The sequence below is a fragment of the Vanderwaltozyma polyspora genome, genomic scaffold (assembly GCF_000150035.1).
Source record: "Vanderwaltozyma polyspora DSM 70294 KpolScaffold1051 genomic scaffold, whole genome shotgun sequence".
Classification (NCBI taxonomy): Eukaryota; Fungi; Ascomycota; class Saccharomycetes; order Saccharomycetales; family Saccharomycetaceae; genus Vanderwaltozyma; species Vanderwaltozyma polyspora.
The window spans coordinates 23,504-41,992 of NW_001834646.1; the positions used below are offsets into that span (position 1 = coordinate 23,504).

General features: G+C 32.2%; 10 protein-coding genes and 1 pseudogene across 10 annotated transcripts; 6 read left to right on the plus strand and 5 right to left on the minus strand.

Annotated features, from left to right (window-relative positions):
• Positions 1–213: 213 nt before the first annotated feature.
• Positions 214–1,254, minus strand: RNH202 (Rnh202p; the record flags this gene model as incomplete). Its single annotated transcript, XM_001644171.1, has 1 exon — positions 214–1,254. The coding sequence occupies one exon, from the start codon at positions 1,252–1,254 to the stop codon at positions 214–216; it is 1,041 nt and encodes a 346-aa protein (XP_001644221.1).
• Positions 1,255–2,096: 842 nt separating this feature from the next.
• Positions 2,097–3,785, plus strand: DDE1 (Dde1p; the record flags this gene model as incomplete). Its single annotated transcript, XM_001644172.1, has 1 exon — positions 2,097–3,785. The coding sequence occupies one exon, from the start codon at positions 2,097–2,099 to the stop codon at positions 3,783–3,785; it is 1,689 nt and encodes a 562-aa protein (XP_001644222.1).
• Positions 3,786–3,846: 61 nt separating this feature from the next.
• INM1 (inositol monophosphate 1-phosphatase INM1) lies at positions 3,847–4,734 on the minus strand (the record flags this gene model as incomplete). The annotated part of the gene is made up of 1 exon (XM_001644173.1): positions 3,847–4,734. One exon carries the CDS (start codon positions 4,732–4,734, stop codon positions 3,847–3,849), a length of 888 nt encoding a protein of 295 aa, XP_001644223.1.
• A 531-nt stretch (positions 4,735–5,265) lies between these two features.
• Positions 5,266–5,487, minus strand: Kpol_1051p14pseudo (annotated as a pseudogene).
• A 978-nt stretch (positions 5,488–6,465) lies between these two features.
• On the plus strand, positions 6,466–7,971 carry YHK8 (Yhk8p; the record flags this gene model as incomplete). Its single annotated transcript, XM_001644174.1, has 1 exon — positions 6,466–7,971. The coding sequence occupies one exon, from the start codon at positions 6,466–6,468 to the stop codon at positions 7,969–7,971; it is 1,506 nt and encodes a 501-aa protein (XP_001644224.1).
• A 633-nt stretch (positions 7,972–8,604) lies between these two features.
• FSH1 (putative serine hydrolase) lies at positions 8,605–9,339 on the plus strand (the record flags this gene model as incomplete). The annotated part of the gene is made up of 1 exon (XM_001644175.1): positions 8,605–9,339. The coding sequence occupies one exon, from the start codon at positions 8,605–8,607 to the stop codon at positions 9,337–9,339; it is 735 nt and encodes a 244-aa protein (XP_001644225.1).
• Positions 9,340–10,124: 785 nt separating this feature from the next.
• SMF2 (divalent metal ion transporter SMF2) lies at positions 10,125–11,777 on the plus strand (the record flags this gene model as incomplete). The annotated part of the gene is made up of 1 exon (XM_001644176.1): positions 10,125–11,777. One exon carries the CDS (start codon positions 10,125–10,127, stop codon positions 11,775–11,777), a length of 1,653 nt encoding a protein of 550 aa, XP_001644226.1.
• An 804-nt stretch (positions 11,778–12,581) lies between these two features.
• COX6 (cytochrome c oxidase subunit VI) lies at positions 12,582–13,034 on the plus strand (the record flags this gene model as incomplete). The annotated part of the gene is made up of 1 exon (XM_001644177.1): positions 12,582–13,034. The coding sequence occupies one exon, from the start codon at positions 12,582–12,584 to the stop codon at positions 13,032–13,034; it is 453 nt and encodes a 150-aa protein (XP_001644227.1).
• A 559-nt stretch (positions 13,035–13,593) lies between these two features.
• ELF1 (Elf1p) lies at positions 13,594–14,031 on the minus strand (the record flags this gene model as incomplete). Its single annotated transcript, XM_001644178.1, has 1 exon — positions 13,594–14,031. The coding sequence occupies one exon, from the start codon at positions 14,029–14,031 to the stop codon at positions 13,594–13,596; it is 438 nt and encodes a 145-aa protein (XP_001644228.1).
• Positions 14,032–14,734: 703 nt separating this feature from the next.
• Positions 14,735–15,850, plus strand: CIC1 (Cic1p; the record flags this gene model as incomplete). Its single annotated transcript, XM_001644179.1, has 1 exon — positions 14,735–15,850. The coding sequence occupies one exon, from the start codon at positions 14,735–14,737 to the stop codon at positions 15,848–15,850; it is 1,116 nt and encodes a 371-aa protein (XP_001644229.1).
• A 367-nt stretch (positions 15,851–16,217) lies between these two features.
• Positions 16,218–18,137, minus strand: ERC1 (Erc1p; the record flags this gene model as incomplete). The annotated part of the gene is made up of 1 exon (XM_001644180.1): positions 16,218–18,137. One exon carries the CDS (start codon positions 18,135–18,137, stop codon positions 16,218–16,220), a length of 1,920 nt encoding a protein of 639 aa, XP_001644230.1.
• Between the last annotated feature and the right edge of the window lie 352 nt (positions 18,138–18,489).

Genomic DNA, 18,489 nt, shown 5'->3' on the forward strand with positions numbered 1-18,489 from the left:
ATCTAAATATCTTGAGATGAGCTTACATCTAAAATTTCAATAATCGTACATAGTGCTTGAAATTTTTAAAGGTCCTAGAATCTAACCGTCTGGAAGTAATACTAGATCTAATTATGACAGTGACACTTCACAATAAAGGATATCCATGATAAATTACCTATACAATGATACATATGGTTATATTTATTTATAATAATTATCCCAATTCCATTATTATTTCTTCTTGAAAAATCCATCAATTGCACCTCTCCCTACTGCAACACGAGGCTTTTTAGGTACTATTGGTTTTTTAATTGTTTTATTTTTATCTTTTCCATCAGATGATGAATCATTATTCATTCCTACACTGATTGCAGCTTGCATCAATAGTTTTTTCTCTTCAATTGACAATTCATTACTCTCCAAATAATCGTTGAATTTTTTAACCTCTGTGTCGATACTAATTGTATTGTCCGTTCCTTTAAATTTAATTAACTCTAAATAAGCCTTCTTTGGTACTAGCGATATCAGAATATTTGTTGCTAGTACAATTTTCATAGAATTTTGGATATCCTCTGGAGCTGAGTTAGGTAGTAAGGGCGGGATACTTTTTGGTAAATTGGAAGCAATCTTAGATACTATCTTAGCTAGAAACTCTAATATTTTATTGTCATCGATCTTATAATATATATCTTCAGCTTCCTCCACAGTATTTGAAATTTTTTCTAATGCAATTTTTAAAACCTCTAGCGAAATATTTGCCCATTGAGAATCATTCGAATCTACTAATAGATCATGATAATCACGCAAAGTTAAAAATCTGTCATTCTTCCCTTGTTCTTTCCCAGATTGACTCGATACCTGATTGGAATATTCTTTTTCACTTTCTGTTATACTTTCAGAGTAATAAAACCCAATTAAATTATAGACAATATCGTATTTCAAAGCAAATTTAAAACTACCATTTTCACGAAGATAAGCCTCAGACCTGTCTTGCTCGTTGGTGAGAATTACAGATTTCAAAGTCTCATTGTCTCTTGTGTAATGATAAACATCATTAGCCATATCATCATTATTGTTAATTTTCGAACCCTTACTAAAACTATGGTTCTTAATTTGATAAACTAAATTATTGGATACTTGAAACAATTCAACACGTCCCTTTGATGAATTATTCGAAGGAGAAGGGAGAGTAAACACTTTTAACTGTTCTCCCAATGCCACCACTTCTGAAGGAATAATAATTATATCTTTATTCTCACCATGGACTGTCATTATCTTAGTATTTTTTCTTAGATGTATCCTAATATTCTGCTTTCTAGCCCAAACAACAGTTAAATATGCCTCAACCAGATACCAATAGTTCCTGTTAGCCACCAACTTAAACACATTAAGCCAATTAAACCCACATTCCTTTAAGTGTGTGTTTCGACACCAAATTGTTCTAATTTTTCAATTGATCTGAAAAAGAAACTTTGAAACTTTTGGTGATGCGGTGATGAGCCTTCGAAGCGTCTTTAAAAATTGGCATACTTTAAAGGATTTCGATATAAAGAAGGTACTAATTCTGATATAAGTTTGGTTAAGGTTACTTATACAATTACTGAATGAGAGCGGTATTGATTATCTATCAATTCATTTTATATGTGTGTTCTTTTTATTCTTATTGGTGTGGTACTTGGATAGAGATGGAGACATAGACTGTGAGAAGAGGTCAAGCAATAGAGATCTATACGAAACCTTAATGAAAAATTTGATAAATGCTTAGTAATTTTAAAATTCTGTATTTCTTCGTAAAGGATAGATAGTTTAAGGGAAACAATCCTTGGGATTTCAGTGACTAGTAAGATGTTTACTGAATTGAGTATATTCATCATGTAATTATTGAATGTTGTAGTTTTATCATATTTAGTATTTTTTTTTTATAACCTTGTAACGTTTTTTTTTCTTTTTTGCTTTTTAGCTTCTTGATTATAGTTTTAGTAATACTATTCGTATACAAGATGTTGTTGAAATTGAATCCCATTATTGTTGTATATAAAGCTGGGGATTAAGAATCTGACAGGTTTATCTTAGTGTGCATTGATCGTCAACAGGAATCGTACTCAATTGCCAGGATGGGGATGACTTTTTGGATTGAGTGTCTAGTGACACTGGTTGTTGTATTTATAGCTACTGACTGGTTTTTAACTTCAGTAGTCTTTTCATTTAAAAGGGATTTGAATCCAATTGCTTTAAAAGAACAGGCTAGTATATCAACTGTTAGGAAAGAAAAAGAAACTGCACATTATAGAAATTATTTGGTTCCTCATGGGTTCCCGTTGACCACAGGTTTGAATCTAGCTATTGGTTATAGACATAGAAATGGTAACTTTGCTGATATTTGGTCAACTGCTATGGAATTGGCTAAGAATAATTCAATCAAGTTTACAAACTATGATAGGGAGTACTCTTTACCTCAGATTAATGGTATGGCAAATCAGATATTGAATATGCATCTTGCAAACAATTATAAACAAATTGGTATTACTGTTTCAACTTCAACATTAGAAGGGTTTACCATCAGTATTGCAGCTATGATTGGATCAATAAAAAATGACTTGATTCCTCACTTCCTATCTTCAGTACCACGTCAAAAGATCGAAAACGTTGATGTGTTAGTTGTAAATAGTTGGAATTCTTTAAAATTATTAAATGGCAGTGAATCATGGTATAAATTGATCATAGTATGCGAAAGTTCAGCAGAACGTCCAGCAAATCTAAATATTGATTTTGACGTAAAATCATGGGATGAATTGATAGATTCATATGTAGAACAACCTGAATTTAAATACACTTCCCCAGAGGATAAATCAGACGATATGAAACCTTTTCTGCAAGTTACCTCCCCATGGAATGATACAACAAGTTTCACACAAATGTCCATTGTCAGTAGTGTTGCTGCATTTGTAAGAAGTTTCCCAATGGATAAAGAAATTCAACCTAAAGATACATTGATGGTTGTAGGCTCTTTAGCCGATGCCTCATCAAGTGTACAGATTTGGAACAAGATGTTAGGAACGTTACTTTTTGGAGCTTCACTTTCATTCACAACAAAATACTCTGTTACAATGGACCAACCAACGATGTTAGTAATATCAAAAGAAGATACCCTTGAAATATTGAAGAAGACGATTAAGTATGCTGATAACAGCTTCTTTTCTAGAATTAAACTATCTTGGTCTACGACATTATTAAGTGAAGGCATCCTAACAAACTTCGCCATGTTAAATACATCAGAATCCTCTGCCACACTTAAAAACCTAAGAGTAGTTTACGTCGTATCCTCAATTGTCAATGCAGAGGTAGCTTCATCTTTAACTGGTAAAATTCAAAAACGTAAGTCAATGTCCTCAACATCGATTACAACAAGAGATATGAATATCCTTAGAGCACAACTTGGATGTAGAGCAGTTTCTGAATTATATTGTCCTTTCCTTGTAATGGGTCCATTATCTGAAACTCATTACTTTGATTACAGAGTCTTACCGCCATCTGTCGATACAACCGTAAGCATGAATGGTACATTAGCAACAACTTTGGAAGGAAAATTAGTCGACACCGAAGAAAACCCAGATTTAGATGTTAAATCGAGACAAGGTATGATTTGTATTCGTGGGTTCTCTATTGGTAGACCAGTTGAACAAGAAAGGTTAGATAAAGCTTTAAAATTATGTGAAAACTATGGAGGTGGTGAAGGATGGATGCCACTTATTGGAGTATACGGATTGTGGGGTAATGATGGTTGTCTTTATGTCTATAAATGATATTTATTGTCTATTATATATGTTTATTATGTATTATAATTCTAGAGATAATACAGTATTTTTATTCATAACTCAATTTTCCGTCTACGCATGACCAGAAATCTTTAATGTATTTCTTCTGTTCACCAGAAGTGCTTTCAAAGCAGCCTCTAACAGCTAAATATGTCCTATTATTAACTCCTATTTGCCATTCTTGGTCATTTGCACCGACAATTGTGCCACCAGTCTCATTAAGAATACACCAACCTGCACAAACATCCCAACAATAACACCCACCATCCCAGTAACTATCTAACTTACCTAAAGCAATATAAGCTAGCGTCATTGCTGAGGAACCTAAGTTTCTAAACCCATGAATAAATCCCTTTTCACAGTCAAGCAAGTTTTGATAAGTCTTCATTTTACAAATGAAATTACTTCCTTCTCTTGCAGAACCTGGTTGTAGTGCTACAATAGATTTATTTAACACCAATGGACCCATTGATTTCAATTTATCTTTATAATCGAATTCTTTCCCATTCACTCTAACACCATTGGATTTTGATGCAGATACTAATAAATTGATATGAGGATTAAAAATGACACCAACGACCGGAATTTTATCAACAGTTAACCCCATAGAAGTACAACTGAAAGGGAAATCGTGAACAAAATTTGTAGTACCATCAATTGGATCAATAATAAAGGTTGGTTCATCTGTAATTTTAGTAACATTTTTAATGTAACTTTCTTCACCAATAAATTTAAAATCTGGATATTCCTTTTTAACAGTTTCCCAAATAATTGCCTCTACTTGTTTATCAATGGCAGTAACAATATCAACTCTTCTTGACCCAGTTTTTAAATCATATTCTTGTAATGTACCTGATTTTGATTTAATTATGGGACCAACTTTTTCAAGTGCCAATTTGCATAAAAACTCTTCGATCTCTTTATAATTAATTGGCATTATATATTCTATAAAACTTATTTTACACTCTGACAGTGTATGACCTTCTTATACTGGACATTGTTCGAAGTAATTGGAATTACAGAAACCTTCATAACAGTTAAGAGTTTTAGTTCCTATAAAATTTCAATGAAATATTTTAAATATCGCATCGCTTCTTAACTCCATTGTGTATGAAGATGACGAAATTAGCCATAATTATCCGATATAGAGTCAAGGACGCAACGAGATGAGGCACGATGAGATGAGGCACGATGAGATGAGGTGAACATAAAATTCAATATTGAGTAGATTTGGCCTTGACTGATATCTTGTAATTGTAAGTAATATAAGGATGATTGTCATAGATTGAAAATGTTTGTAATGATCCTGTTTTGACACCTGTGAGGATAAATTATTAAAGATAAAGAAAAAAAATAAGAAAAGCTAGGAAACCTAACACATCAATATATGACGTCAAAATAGTCTATTAGTACTAATGAAACCTTCTGATTGTAAGAAATCTTAAACTATGTATCTGTATTGCTTGGTTGCTCTATAAAAATCTGATATTTTATAATTTAAAATTCTATGAAACTAAATCTTTAATGTCACTCGATTCTCATTGTCAAATATCATACCTTGGACTATGAATTGGATCGTTTGTATTGACATATTTTTTAAAATTAATCTGGGCTGGTTTCTTCAAATATTGGTACTTGTGACTTCTATGTCTTCAGTTCTTAGAGTTATATTATTTGAAAACTTTGTTAATTACCTTTAAATCAATTTTAACTGCAACATGATAACTGACATTATTGAAAAATGGTTCAATTTGAAGGTAATAATGAATTGCCAGTACATTATCCTATTAAATTCCTCCATAAATTACAATTGCGGCTTCTTTTTAACATTGAATAGTAGATTTTAAAAAAACAGGGAAAATATAACGCTAATAATTTTAGATTCCTTAGAAATAAGATTGAATTCGCTTTTATCAAATTAATATCCATATAGTTATAGAAATTATCACAGGCTATAGTTACAAGAATGTTATTACTTTAAATTAAACTCTATCTATAAACTAACTAATGGTTTATTAAACATAATCTTTCTGTTTAAAATTACGAAGTTCGTTGAAAACCGTCAAAATTTTGAACTCAGGTCAATCAATTTAATCTTATCAGTATATTCCTTTCAATTTTACTTCAAAATATTTAAAGATTAGATACGCAATCAAGAGATTTTATATCGAATTAACAGCATTCCAAATTCTCGAAACTACAGTACGCTAATAATATTTGAGAAACTTTATTAAATTAAGAAATTTACACATCAAATTAACTTAAAGATTAAACAACGTCCTTATATCTACGATTGCATATACTATTTATAACTGCAGTATACACCTCTATTAGATCAACATCAGATCTCATCTCATATATAAGTTTTACTTTTATCAACATAAGTTCTGTTGCTATGGTTAACATTTTTCGTCGTTTCTTATAAAATATTTATGCGATGAAGTGGCTTACTGCAGGAATAAACGATGAGATGCGATAGATCTTTTAATTCTAATTAATAATCAATAGTACTTTTGACAGTTGATCCTGGTTATGTATGAAGATGTCGATGCAGCCATAATTGCAGACATATATATATATATATATTTGTTGTAAAGATAATAATTGGAAAAAGTTTAGTCCTTTGTTAGTAGAGACCATCTTGAGAAACTTGACTTGAAAAATTTCAATGTCAGAGGATAGCTTCAAGATTAATAAGACATTATCGTCTGATAAACTAGATGAAGAGGTCGAGTTTACTGTTCAAAAGAGCCCGTCCACTGATATATGTTATGAAGTAACATTTTCCATGGATGGGGATCCAGATCCAGAGGATATTGCGAGAAGGCTATCAATTGTAAGAAAATATTATATATCTATATTGATTACAATCACCTCTATGGTTATCACTATTATTTCATCATGCTGGTCCCTTATTTCACCTCAGATTATGGAACATTTCCACATCTCTCATGAAGTTAGTGTGTTGGGGATCTCATTTTATATCTTTGGTCTTGGTGTAGGTCCATTAATTTTATCACCATTAAGTGAACTTTATGGTCGTAGGTTAACCTTCATTTTCTCCCTGGCTCTAAGTATAATATGGCAATGTCTAACTACATGGTCAAAAACCATTGAAGGTGTTATGTTTGGTAGATTTCTTTCTGGTTTCTTTGGTTCTTCATTCTTGAGTGTAGCAGGTGGGTCCATATCAGATATATTTGAAAAGAAAGATATTGGTATTCCAATGGCCATATTCACCACATCACCCATGCTAGGTCCTTCAATTGGTCCAATTATTGGTGGTGCTCTACATAAGGATAGTTATAAATGGACATTCATCGTTTTATTAATTGCATCTGGTGTCTGTTTAGTTTTGATTACACTCACTGTACCAGAAACTTACAAACCAATGTTACTTATTCGAAAGGCAAAAAGGTTAAGACAAGAAACTGGAGATGATAAATACTATGCCCCATTGGAGATTACAAGGAAGGAGACAAAATTAACTTCAGCTATCATTTTATCAGCAAGAAGACCATTCGGACTACTGGTGAGAGACCCAATGATGGCAGTATTAACCTTTTATACAGGTTTAGTTCTTGCCATTGTATACTTATTCTTCGTTGCATTCCCATATATTTTTGAAACTGTTTTCAAATTCACAGTTATGGAAGTTGCCTGTGCATACATTGGTATGTTGTCAGGTATCTTATTAGTTTCACCAACAGCATTAATCATTCAAAAACGGTATGCTAAAAAGGTTGAAAATAACAATGGTGTAAGCACACCTGAAATGAGATTTGAAGCATTATTTTATGGTGCATTTTTAACACCAATTGGTCTGATGATTTTTGCATGGACCTGTTATCCACAAGTTCATTGGATAGGACCAGTCATAGGTAGTGGGATATTTGGATCTGGTGTATTTTTTGTATTTACAGGTGTCTTTAGTTATACAGTTGATGCATATAGGAAATATGCAGCATCTGCAATGGCTTGCAACTCGTTTGTAAGAAGTACAATGAGTGCGGTTTTCCCATTGTTTGGATTACAAATGTATAAAGGAATGGGAATAAATTGGGCAGGTTTCTTTATCGCCATGTTAGCAACAATTATGGTTCCTGTACCTTTCTTATTCACTAAATATGGGCCGACTCTAAGATCTAAATCACCGTATGCATGGGCAGATTAAAAGCCATTCCATTACCATCAAAACCAAGCATATATCACATATTTATAGAACTAATAAACTAATAAACTGATAATAATAATAATGATTAATACGTATTGTTATATAAAAAGAAATAAATCATCTTGTAAAGTAGTATTGAATGATTAGACTCAACTCTAGGTGAAATCATCCACTCGGTAATGAAAACATCAAAACGTCATCTGGTATTGATGACATCACAAACTTGTTCTTGCAGTGTTGTCATTCTAGATGAAAAAAATTGTCGGTGTTTAAATTCGAAGATGTTGTTGCTGTATCTGGGACAACGAGTGGTTGAGCCTCAAGAAGTGGTTGTTGTAGAATCCAAGAAACAACAGTACCAATACAGGTTCTTGTTTGGCTGTTCTTTTAGAAAACCACTCACTAATCTTATGAGAACAGTGCTTATTGCTACCAAAGTTGTAGTTGTAGTTGAAGTTGTTACATTTTTCGAAGCAATTTGATATTCGATTCGATGAGTTTTGCAATGGAAAAAGTTTCACTCATATATAAAGAACAGTAAAGCTACAAGTATTGGCTTAGTCTTATCTTGATGTTATAAATTCAATACGGTACAAGTAGATAGAAGGAAACTAGACGAATCTTTAGATAAAAATGAGTAGTGCAACAGTTCCAAGATTATTATTCTTGCATGGTTTCTTGCAAAATGGTAAGGTATTCTCTGAAAAGTCATCTGGTATTAGAAAACTATTGAAGAAGGCTAATGTTCAATGTGATTATATTGATGCACCAGTCGTCTTAGAGAAAACAGACTTGCCTTTTGAAATGGATGATGACAAATGGCAAGCTACTTTAGATGCAGAAGTTAACAAAGCTTGGTTTTATCACAGTGAAATTTCAAAAGAATTAGATTTGAGTAACGCTATTAAAACAGTTTCTGATTATATCAAGGAAAATGGTCCATACGATGGTATTGTTGGGTTTTCTCAAGGTGCTGCATTATCAACTATTTTGACTAATAAAATTCAGCAATTGGTTCCATCTCATCCTGAGTTTAAAGTCAGTGTTGTAATTTCTGGCTATTCATTTACTGAACCAGATCCAGAAAATGAAGGACAATTAAGAATCACTGAAAAGTTTGATGATGCATTCACACCAAATCCTAACAGCAAGACTAAAATGGTATTCATATATGGTGCAAGTGATCTAGCTGTACCATCAGAAAGGTCAAAATATCTATACAATATTTATGAAAATGCATTGCCAAAGGATGAAGAATTGTTAAAAGCTTTTGAACATCCAGGTGGCCACATGGTACCAAACAAAAAGGACATTATTAGACCAGTTGTTGAACAAATCACTGGAGCTCTAACTGTTGCATCTCAATAAAAGAAATAAATTATATAACATGTTTCCCTTCTCACCACCCAATTGATTTTATAAATTATAGAGATATATAGATATGTATAAATATATAAAAAGTTGGTATCCATTCCACATGTAGCAACCTGTGTTATTTTATTTTACTTTATTTTAGCTTGATCAATTGAAAACATACATTGCAGATGTATACATAATCTGGCATTGCATTATCAAACGTGTAAAAACTGCAAGCAATAATGGCGCAACATATTCATAAGACTATCCAATTTCAATCGTCCAAAAACTGTTCAAACTTAAATTGGCATATAAATATGCCAATCATAAACATGATTCCATCATCATCATTCTCATTGAACCATTGACAAACAAACTATTTAAATATTAAAACATCATCATCATCATCATCTCATCTGTCACCGAATAATTTTTTATTTTTATTTTTTCACTTAAAATTTCGATTTGACATTGTCATAAAAGTCGATTTACTACTATAAAAAAAATACACATATCGAATTGTATTTTAAATACAATAATGATAATTGTTGTTTATAAAGTTAAAAAAAGGTTAAAAGAAAGTTGTTTGTTAAACTAGAGATATTCGTCGTTGATTGATATTTAAATAGTGGTACGGTTCCTATATTTGTTTGCTTGATTGAATTTGTGTGAAAGTTTTTTTTTAGTTTAGGAATTTGGGGTTGCATTGTTATTAAAACATTTTTAGTTGATTAGAAATCAAAAATAAAAATAAAAATAAAATAAAACATTGATTACATATAATATAATATTTTTGCATGGTGTCTACTGTTTATGAACCTCTTGCTACTGGTGAGAGCTCAGAGAGACCTGGTTTGGAGGGCAGTCTTGGTGGTGGGACTGGGTATATTAGTAATGGTTTAGAAGAAGAGTCAAAAAGTTCAAGAATTATTAGGCTGGTTAAAAAATATGGACAATTTATTGGTCCTGGTTTAATGGTGTCTGTTTCTTATATGGATCCTGGTAATTACAGTACTGCTGTTGCAGCTGGTTCTGCTCATAAGTATAAATTATTATTTTCTGTTTTTGTCTCTAATATATTAGCTACATTTTGGCAATGTCTATGTGCCAAGTTAGGTGCAGTGACAGGTTTGGATTTAGCTCAAAATTGTAAGAGACATTTACCATACAAGGTCAATATCACATTGTACATTTTAGCGGAGATTGCTATCATAGCCACCGATCTAGCTGAAGTCGTTGGTACGGCAATTGCATTAAACATTCTATTTGGAATACCATTAACATTAGGTGTCATCTTAACAGTTGTGGATGTTTTGATCGTATTGATTGCATATCGTCCAAATGGTTCTTTGAATTTAATCAGATGGTTTGAAGCGTTTGTGGCTGTATTGGTTGTTATGACTGTCATTTGTTTTGGTATTGAATTATTTTATGTAGATTTGGGTCCAGCAAAGGATATCTTTAAAGGCTTTCTACCAAGTAGAGCGGCATTTGAAGGTGATGGATTATATTTAAGTTTGGCTATTTTAGGTGCTACAGTGATGCCACATTCGTTATATTTAGGGTCTGGTGTTGTTCAGCCAAGATTAAGAGATTATGATATCAAGAAAGGGAATTACATGCCTGATGAGACAGATATTGAAAATAATCACGATGACTATAAACCTTCGTTAGAGGCTATTGATGATACTATGCATTTTACTATTGCTGAATTACTAGTATCGTTATTTACCGTAGCGTTGTTTGTTAATTGTTCGATTTTAATTGTATCTGGTGCAACATTGTATGGTACATCACAGGACGCCGATGAAGCCGATTTATTTTCCATTTATAATCTGCTTTGTACCACATTGTCTAAATCTGCAGGTACCATATTTGTATTGGCATTGTTATTCTCTGGGCAAAGTGCTGGTATTGTATGTACGCTAAGTGGGCAAATGGTTAGTGAAGGTTTTCTGAATTGGAATATTCCACCAGCATTAAGAAGATCAGCAACTAGAGCCGTTGCGATCACTCCATGTATCATATTAGTACTAGTAGCAGGGCGTAATGGGTTATCGGGGGCATTGAATGCTTCACAAGTATTGCTATCGTTATTGTTACCATTTGTATCAGCCCCATTACTATATTTTACATCACAAAGTAAGTTCATGAGCGTTGAAGTTAGTGATCGACCAGAACGTACAAAGCATAGTTTTTCTTTGAGAAGAAGTAATGCTAAAAACAAGAATGAGTACCCTAAGGGCGGTACAGGCATGAGCATGGATACTGAATTGCAAGAAATGAATCCTGATGGGCATACAACAGAGGAGGACAGTACAATTGAATACAGAGATATGTCCAATTCATGGTTTACAACTATATGTGCGGTTGTTCTTTGGACAATAGTTACAGGATTAAACTTTTACATGTTGATAAGTTTTGCCAGCGGTAAAGCCGTTCATCTGTAAGCAATTGTCATAGACAGACGAGCAAACAAGCAAACAAGCAAACAAGTATATACATATAAATAAAACACAAGTGTAGTTAATAACAGTAATAATAATAATGATGTACTTACTTTAAGAAGAAACAGCAATTTCTGTATGTAAGCTTTTTTTACCGTTGGTATCACGTGATACTAATGCTATTCTTCATCATTGTAAACGACCCAATCACAAGACTTCTCCCACACACACACACCCAGTGCTAGCGCCAACATACCCAACTCCATAACCCGCAATTCTTACACCAACAACATCACCCCACACGACAAGACAAGACACTCCTACCACCACTTCTGACCTTAAAACCCGAAACCCCCGTCAAAATCTCAAATTTCAAAAATCGTCAAACCAATTAGCAAATAACTATCGAGCTAATAGAGCCTTTGAAAGAAGCTGAGCTGATGTAGTTGTCAAATGTCAATTGTCAATTATCAACTGAACAAATTGCAACCTTCTCTATCTCTCTCTCTCGCTGTTTAAAGTTACAATAGTTTTTGAGCATAATTGATAGTTGGTTAATATAAAAATAAATTGGAATATAGTATATTTTATTATATTATATTGCGTTACGTTCAAGAACTATACAGTTTAATTAGAGTTAATACTTAAAAGAAGTTTCTGAATTAATATTTTTTTTTTTCGAAATTTTTAATTGTTCTATATTTCTTTTCATTGTTGTAATAATAGTAGATCAGTACACTCTCATTGATTTTAGATATATTTCATTTTTTAAAAAAAAAAAGATTCATCTCTAGCTCTACACAAAATATGTTATCAAGAACTTTATTCAGATTACCAGTTGCTTCAAGAAGTTTCATCACCGTTGCTAAGCCAACTTTTGCTCTAAGACAACAAAACTGGAGCAAGTTTTCAAATGTACAACAGTTGAGAAAATATTCTTCTGAACATGATGAAGAAACTTTCGAAGAATTCACAGTCAGATTCGAAAAGGAGTTCGATGAAGCTTATGACTTGTTCGAAGTTCAAAGAGTTTTAAACAACTGTTTCTCTTATGATTTGGTCCCTGCCCCTGCTGTCATCGAAAAGGCTGTTAGAGCTGCAAGAAGAGTCAACGACTTGCCAACTGCTATCAGAGTATTCGAAGCTTTGAAATACAAGGTAGAAAATGAAGACCAATACAAAGCTTACTTGGATGAATTGAAAGACGTTAGAGAAGAATTAGGTGTTCCTTTGAAGGAAGTTTTGTTCAAGGAAAACTAAAGACAAAACTAGAAAAAAAATTTTAATTGGACTTGTTTTTAAGGGATCTGGATTGACCATGTTTAAATCGTTGGTTATTCCTGTGTTGTGTTTTTTTTTTCATTTCCCATAAGAACTAATGTTTCAGACCATCTAACATTTTTTTTTCCCTCATACTTTGATGTCATTGTATTAATGCAATTAGTCAGGTAATACTTTAACAAAGGGCGTATATATAGATATATATATATATTTTTATTGGGCTACCCACCCCACTCACAATTACAGTATTCTTATATTCTTTATAATTTTATTTATCTATTCTTAAAGATCACTTTTATATTTAATGAACAATTGTCTATTAACACATTATTAATTAGTATTGCAATTACTACTGTTTTTTTACATAGCTATCCATCTCTATATGAAGGCAGGATTCAAGAAAAATGGTTTATCTATCAATCTGTTGGATATATCCTTCACAACTTAAAAAGACTAAATGTGTATATATGTATATCAATCATATCTATAGTACAAAAACATGAGGAGGGGTGGGAATGCGATGAGGTATGCTGTTATTCTATTCATCATCACTGTCAACTAAAGTACCACGACCACGCTTAACAGAACCAATTCTTTCTTCATCAGATTCCAACTCTTCTTCTTCAGAATCAATTGCCCTGCTGGCTCTAGGTTCAGCATCACTGTCACTTTCATAATCACTACTGGACCCACTCTCATCATCATCTCTTTCACTTTCACTACCACGGCCTGCATTAACTTCCTCTACTGCATCAAACCAATCACTATAGACATCGACAGGCTGTGACAAGGCATTAATACGGGTTTGGAATGTCTGACCACAGATCTTACACGAAAGTGACCCTATACTATTCTTCTTATCTATAGTACATGAAACTGATTTATCATGATTACAAAATAAACAATTAAATTTAGTATCTAATTTTTGGACGACCCTCTTAACTGGACCTCTAGAAGATTTCTTTCTTTTACCCATGTTAGAAACAACCTTCACTTAAAATGCAATTGCCGTCACTGGTATTAAGCTTGCCAGTGAATTAAATGATCAAGTGACTGGTTAACTGTTTTCCTTCCTGATTGAATACCCCCATCTTATCTTTTAAATCTTGCTTATTTCTACTAATTAAAGCTTCAATTTATAATTAGTTGCCAATTATAAAATGTGTGTGTGTGTGTGTGTGCCTTTTTGGAAAAGGAATAAAAAACCTAGAGGTCAGGGTAACACATGCTTACTATATCACGTAATGTTAATGACACGTGATTATAAGGTCATGTGATTATAAGGTCACATGACCTTATGTTCTTAGAAGAAGAAGGAAAAAAAGAAATGGATGTATGCCAGAGAGAGACAAAGACAAAGAAATACCATGTATATATGTATATATCTCTTTTCACGACGGGTATGAAAATTTTTTTGACCAGACAACTTTCGAAACTCGATCGAACTAACGACAAAGCTCATCTCATCTCATCTCATCTCATCTCATCTCATGTATAAGAAACTAAATGGATCATTAGCTGAATTGTATTATATAGAGTTCTTCTGTCTTAAAGAAATTGTTTAGAGTTTAAGAGAGTGGGTTCGTTGCGCTTTTGTAGATAGTATCTTTTAATAATATATAGAAGATAATATACTATTAAAAAGAAAACTTATAAATTATCCATCAAGCAAAATAACTATGGCTAGAACTCCATCGAAGAAAAAGAACAACGGTTCTCGTAATTCCACTCCTGTTAAGGATAATAAGAAGAAGGCTCCTGTTCAAGAAAAAAGTTCTCTGATTCCAAGAGAAAGAATTACTAGAGGTATTGAAGAATTGACAAAATTCATTGCACAAAAGAAGAATGATGATGATGATGGAAATAAGAATCAATTGTTAGATGATGACGAAGAATTGAATAACTTATTGCAATTAATTGTAGTAAACAATAAATCATTCACTGGTACTTCCAAAGATTTTAAATTGAAAATGATTAATGTTAAGCATTCTTTGTATAAAATATGGAAAAATGAAAGTGTTACCTCTGTAAAAGATTTTAAAATTTTATTGATTTTAAAAGATTCAGATATTGCCAAGATTTCAGAAGATGATCTATATGATGAATTAAACGAATCTGGCATTTCAATCGATCAAATTATCTGTGGTAAAGATTTGAAAACTACTTATAAATCATTCGAAGCTAGAAGATCTTTCATCAACGACTTTTCATTGATATTATCTGATGATAGTATAATAACTACTTTACCAAAACTATTGGGTGGTAAAGCTTTTGAAAAAATAGAAACTACCCCAGTTTCTATAAGGACTCAATCCAACAAAACTTTCTCTAAAACAACTTTGATTAATAGTATTAAAAAAGTTTACTTGAATCAAATTCCAATCAAATTACCAAGAGGTACTACTTTGAACGTCCATCTAGGTAAATTGGACTGGTTCGAACCAGTTGAACTTGTGGATAACATCGAAGCCATCTCAGAAGCTTTAATTAAAAACTACAGCATTAGATCTATCTTCATTAAATCAAACAATTCTCCAGTTTTACCATTATACTTTAACCAAGATGTATTAGAAGAATTGACCACAGAAACTGAAAAGAAAGACAAAGAGCAAGTTACCGTTGAAATTGACGGTGTTCAAGTTAATTTATCTACTTTTGATAGAGCATTGATGGAAATCTCCAATCCAAATGAATACTCATCTCTTTTCGCAAAGCAAATTAACGCTGCAAAGAGACAATTGGAAGAAGATAAAGATGAAGCTTCTTCTAAGCCAATCAAAAAATCTAAAAAATGATTCCACCAATAATTATTAGTCATTAAACATAAATATATATTTATGTATATATAACATTTGTAAATTAATATTATACAATTAGAACTAATCTAACTATTAAATCATAAAAGTATATTACAGCTTATGATAGTAATTTAATTTAATTATTTTCTTAATTCTATAAAATATTGTATCTTCCTAATTATATAAATAAATCAAGGATATATTTTGAGTCCAAAAACCAAAGAAAATGAATCATTATTAGTCTAACCAGTGACAATTGCTGAATATATCCATTCTTAAAATAATATATGATTATTTTGGGTATAAATTATAATAAAATGCTTATGATGAAATATAATCTTGATTAATTCATAAAAGTGCTGAATTATAATGCGTTGGAGACATGTTCGGAATTTCTTAATTTTGCAGATTGGATTAAACTTTCCCAATTTACATGGAAAACATAGTACCCTTGTAAAATACTCATTGTGATCAATGCAAATGTAATACCAATCCATAGACCTGAAAGTCCAAAACTTGTATGAAATGCTAAAATATATGATAATGGAATGCCAATACAATAAAAGGCAAACAAGTTGATATAGCCTCCTATTTTTTGTCTTCCTTGACCTCTTAAACAGCCTGCTGTTGAAGCATTAAAAGCGTCGAATAGTTCCATAAATGCTAAAAATGGAAGTGTTGCAATCACTAGTTCTACAACTTCTGGTTCGGTTGAAAATGCTCGAGCTATTTGAGTTTTGAAATTGATAATTATTAACATGTTGAATGATGAACAAGCAAATGATAATAATAATGAAACCCTACAGGTAATGATACAAGCTTTGTATAACGATGCTCCAATGAAATTAGCAACTCTTGTACTTGTAGACACCGAAATTGAAAAAGGCATTTGGTATGCCAATGCAGCAATTGTAGATACAATGGATTGTGCTCCCAAGGCTTCTTCACCTAGATGTGACGCAAAAATAGTTAATATTTCAAATCCTAAAAATTCTGCTTCAACCATAATAATTCCTGGCAGAGCCAATTCAAACATATGTTTCCAGTTCTTGAATATTTGATCACTTTTAATCAAACCGCTCCAACACTTCATTGGGTTTATGTCATGATTTGTTAAAAGCGTATATAAGATTAATCCCAGAGTCATTAACCAATAATTTATTGCCACCGCAACAGGTGCACCTAAATACCCAATACCAACAGTAGGACTCCATACCAAAACATAGTTCATGACTGCATTTAAAGGGGCACAGACAAAAAGAACTACTGTAGAAGCGTGGAAAATACCTTGGCATTGCAAAAATCTCTTACCACACTCGAACATGATAAAACCAGGAACACCAAAAGACGCAACCTTTAAATATTTAGCAGCCAAAATACATAATTCTTTCTCAGGAATAATTAAACACAATAAACTTTCTGCCCAGAACCACCAAATATACATTAGCGGTAAAAAAGCAAATATCGCAATTATAGCACAACGTTGGACCAAAATACCGACTAAATGATGATTCTTTGCACCATATGCCTGGGAACAAAGTGTATCGAGGCAAGTGCAAAGACCTTGGATAGCTGCAAAACCTGTAATATTAGCAGTCATCGAACCTAAAGTTACACCACCTAATTCTCTTGTACCCAAATGCGACACTGAAAAAATAGATGCAATTGATAGAGAATATTGTAAAATGAATGTAAAAACTAAAGGAGTAGCATTGTTTGCTAGAGTTTGTAATTCTCTTTTGTAAGATGTGGATATTTCTTTTCCTGATTGTATAGCCAAATTCCAGGTATTTGCTACTTCTCTCTCTTCATTTTCAATCGATGCATAAGTACTTGCAGCTCCTGGAGGATAATGTTCAGCTTCTGATGGAATCAATTTATTATCCACTAGAAGATCACGTTCCTGATCTATCAAACTAATACAAGCTGAAGATCTGTTTCTTCTTTTAGTTTCTTCTATCGTATCAGAACTTGAACCTATCGTTTGAGGAGCGTGATCATTGTTTCTTGATAATAAAGGTTGACCTTCATTAGATTCTGGAATATTTGAAATCATGTCATTAAAATTAGTATCTGCTGGATAGTTTACAGCATCAAATATATCTTCTGGTTCGTTTTGTTGAGTACTATCATTTTCCTCCTCATAACGTTCATTTAGAGTATCATCTCCATTATTTAAAGGTATATAATCTGCCGGTATAAATAATCCAGTTTTACCAACACTTGTAGAGTATACGAACGATGCGGTCCTCGCTACATCCGTGTTAGTAAATTCCTTAGACATTATAAAAATGAGTAGAAGAAATTTTTACAGTTGCTTAAAATTTCTCTTACTCCTAGATAATGTATGATAAAACTTTCAGAAATCAAAATTACCAAATTAATAATTCCCCTATGGTATTATTCGTAATAAATTTTGAAATTGAGCTATCTTATATTCAATAATGCAGCTTAAGGAAATTGAGGTAGACTCAAGAAAGAATTAAATTGAGGAAAATAAGGTTAATGAAAGTTGAGCACTGTTTGTAGTGGAAAAAAATAAAATTAAAACTTTTATCACTTCGCTATTAAATAGAGATTTTTTTAATGAGTACCTTAGCTTGTGAAATTAAGCTGGATTGATTTTAGTAAAAACT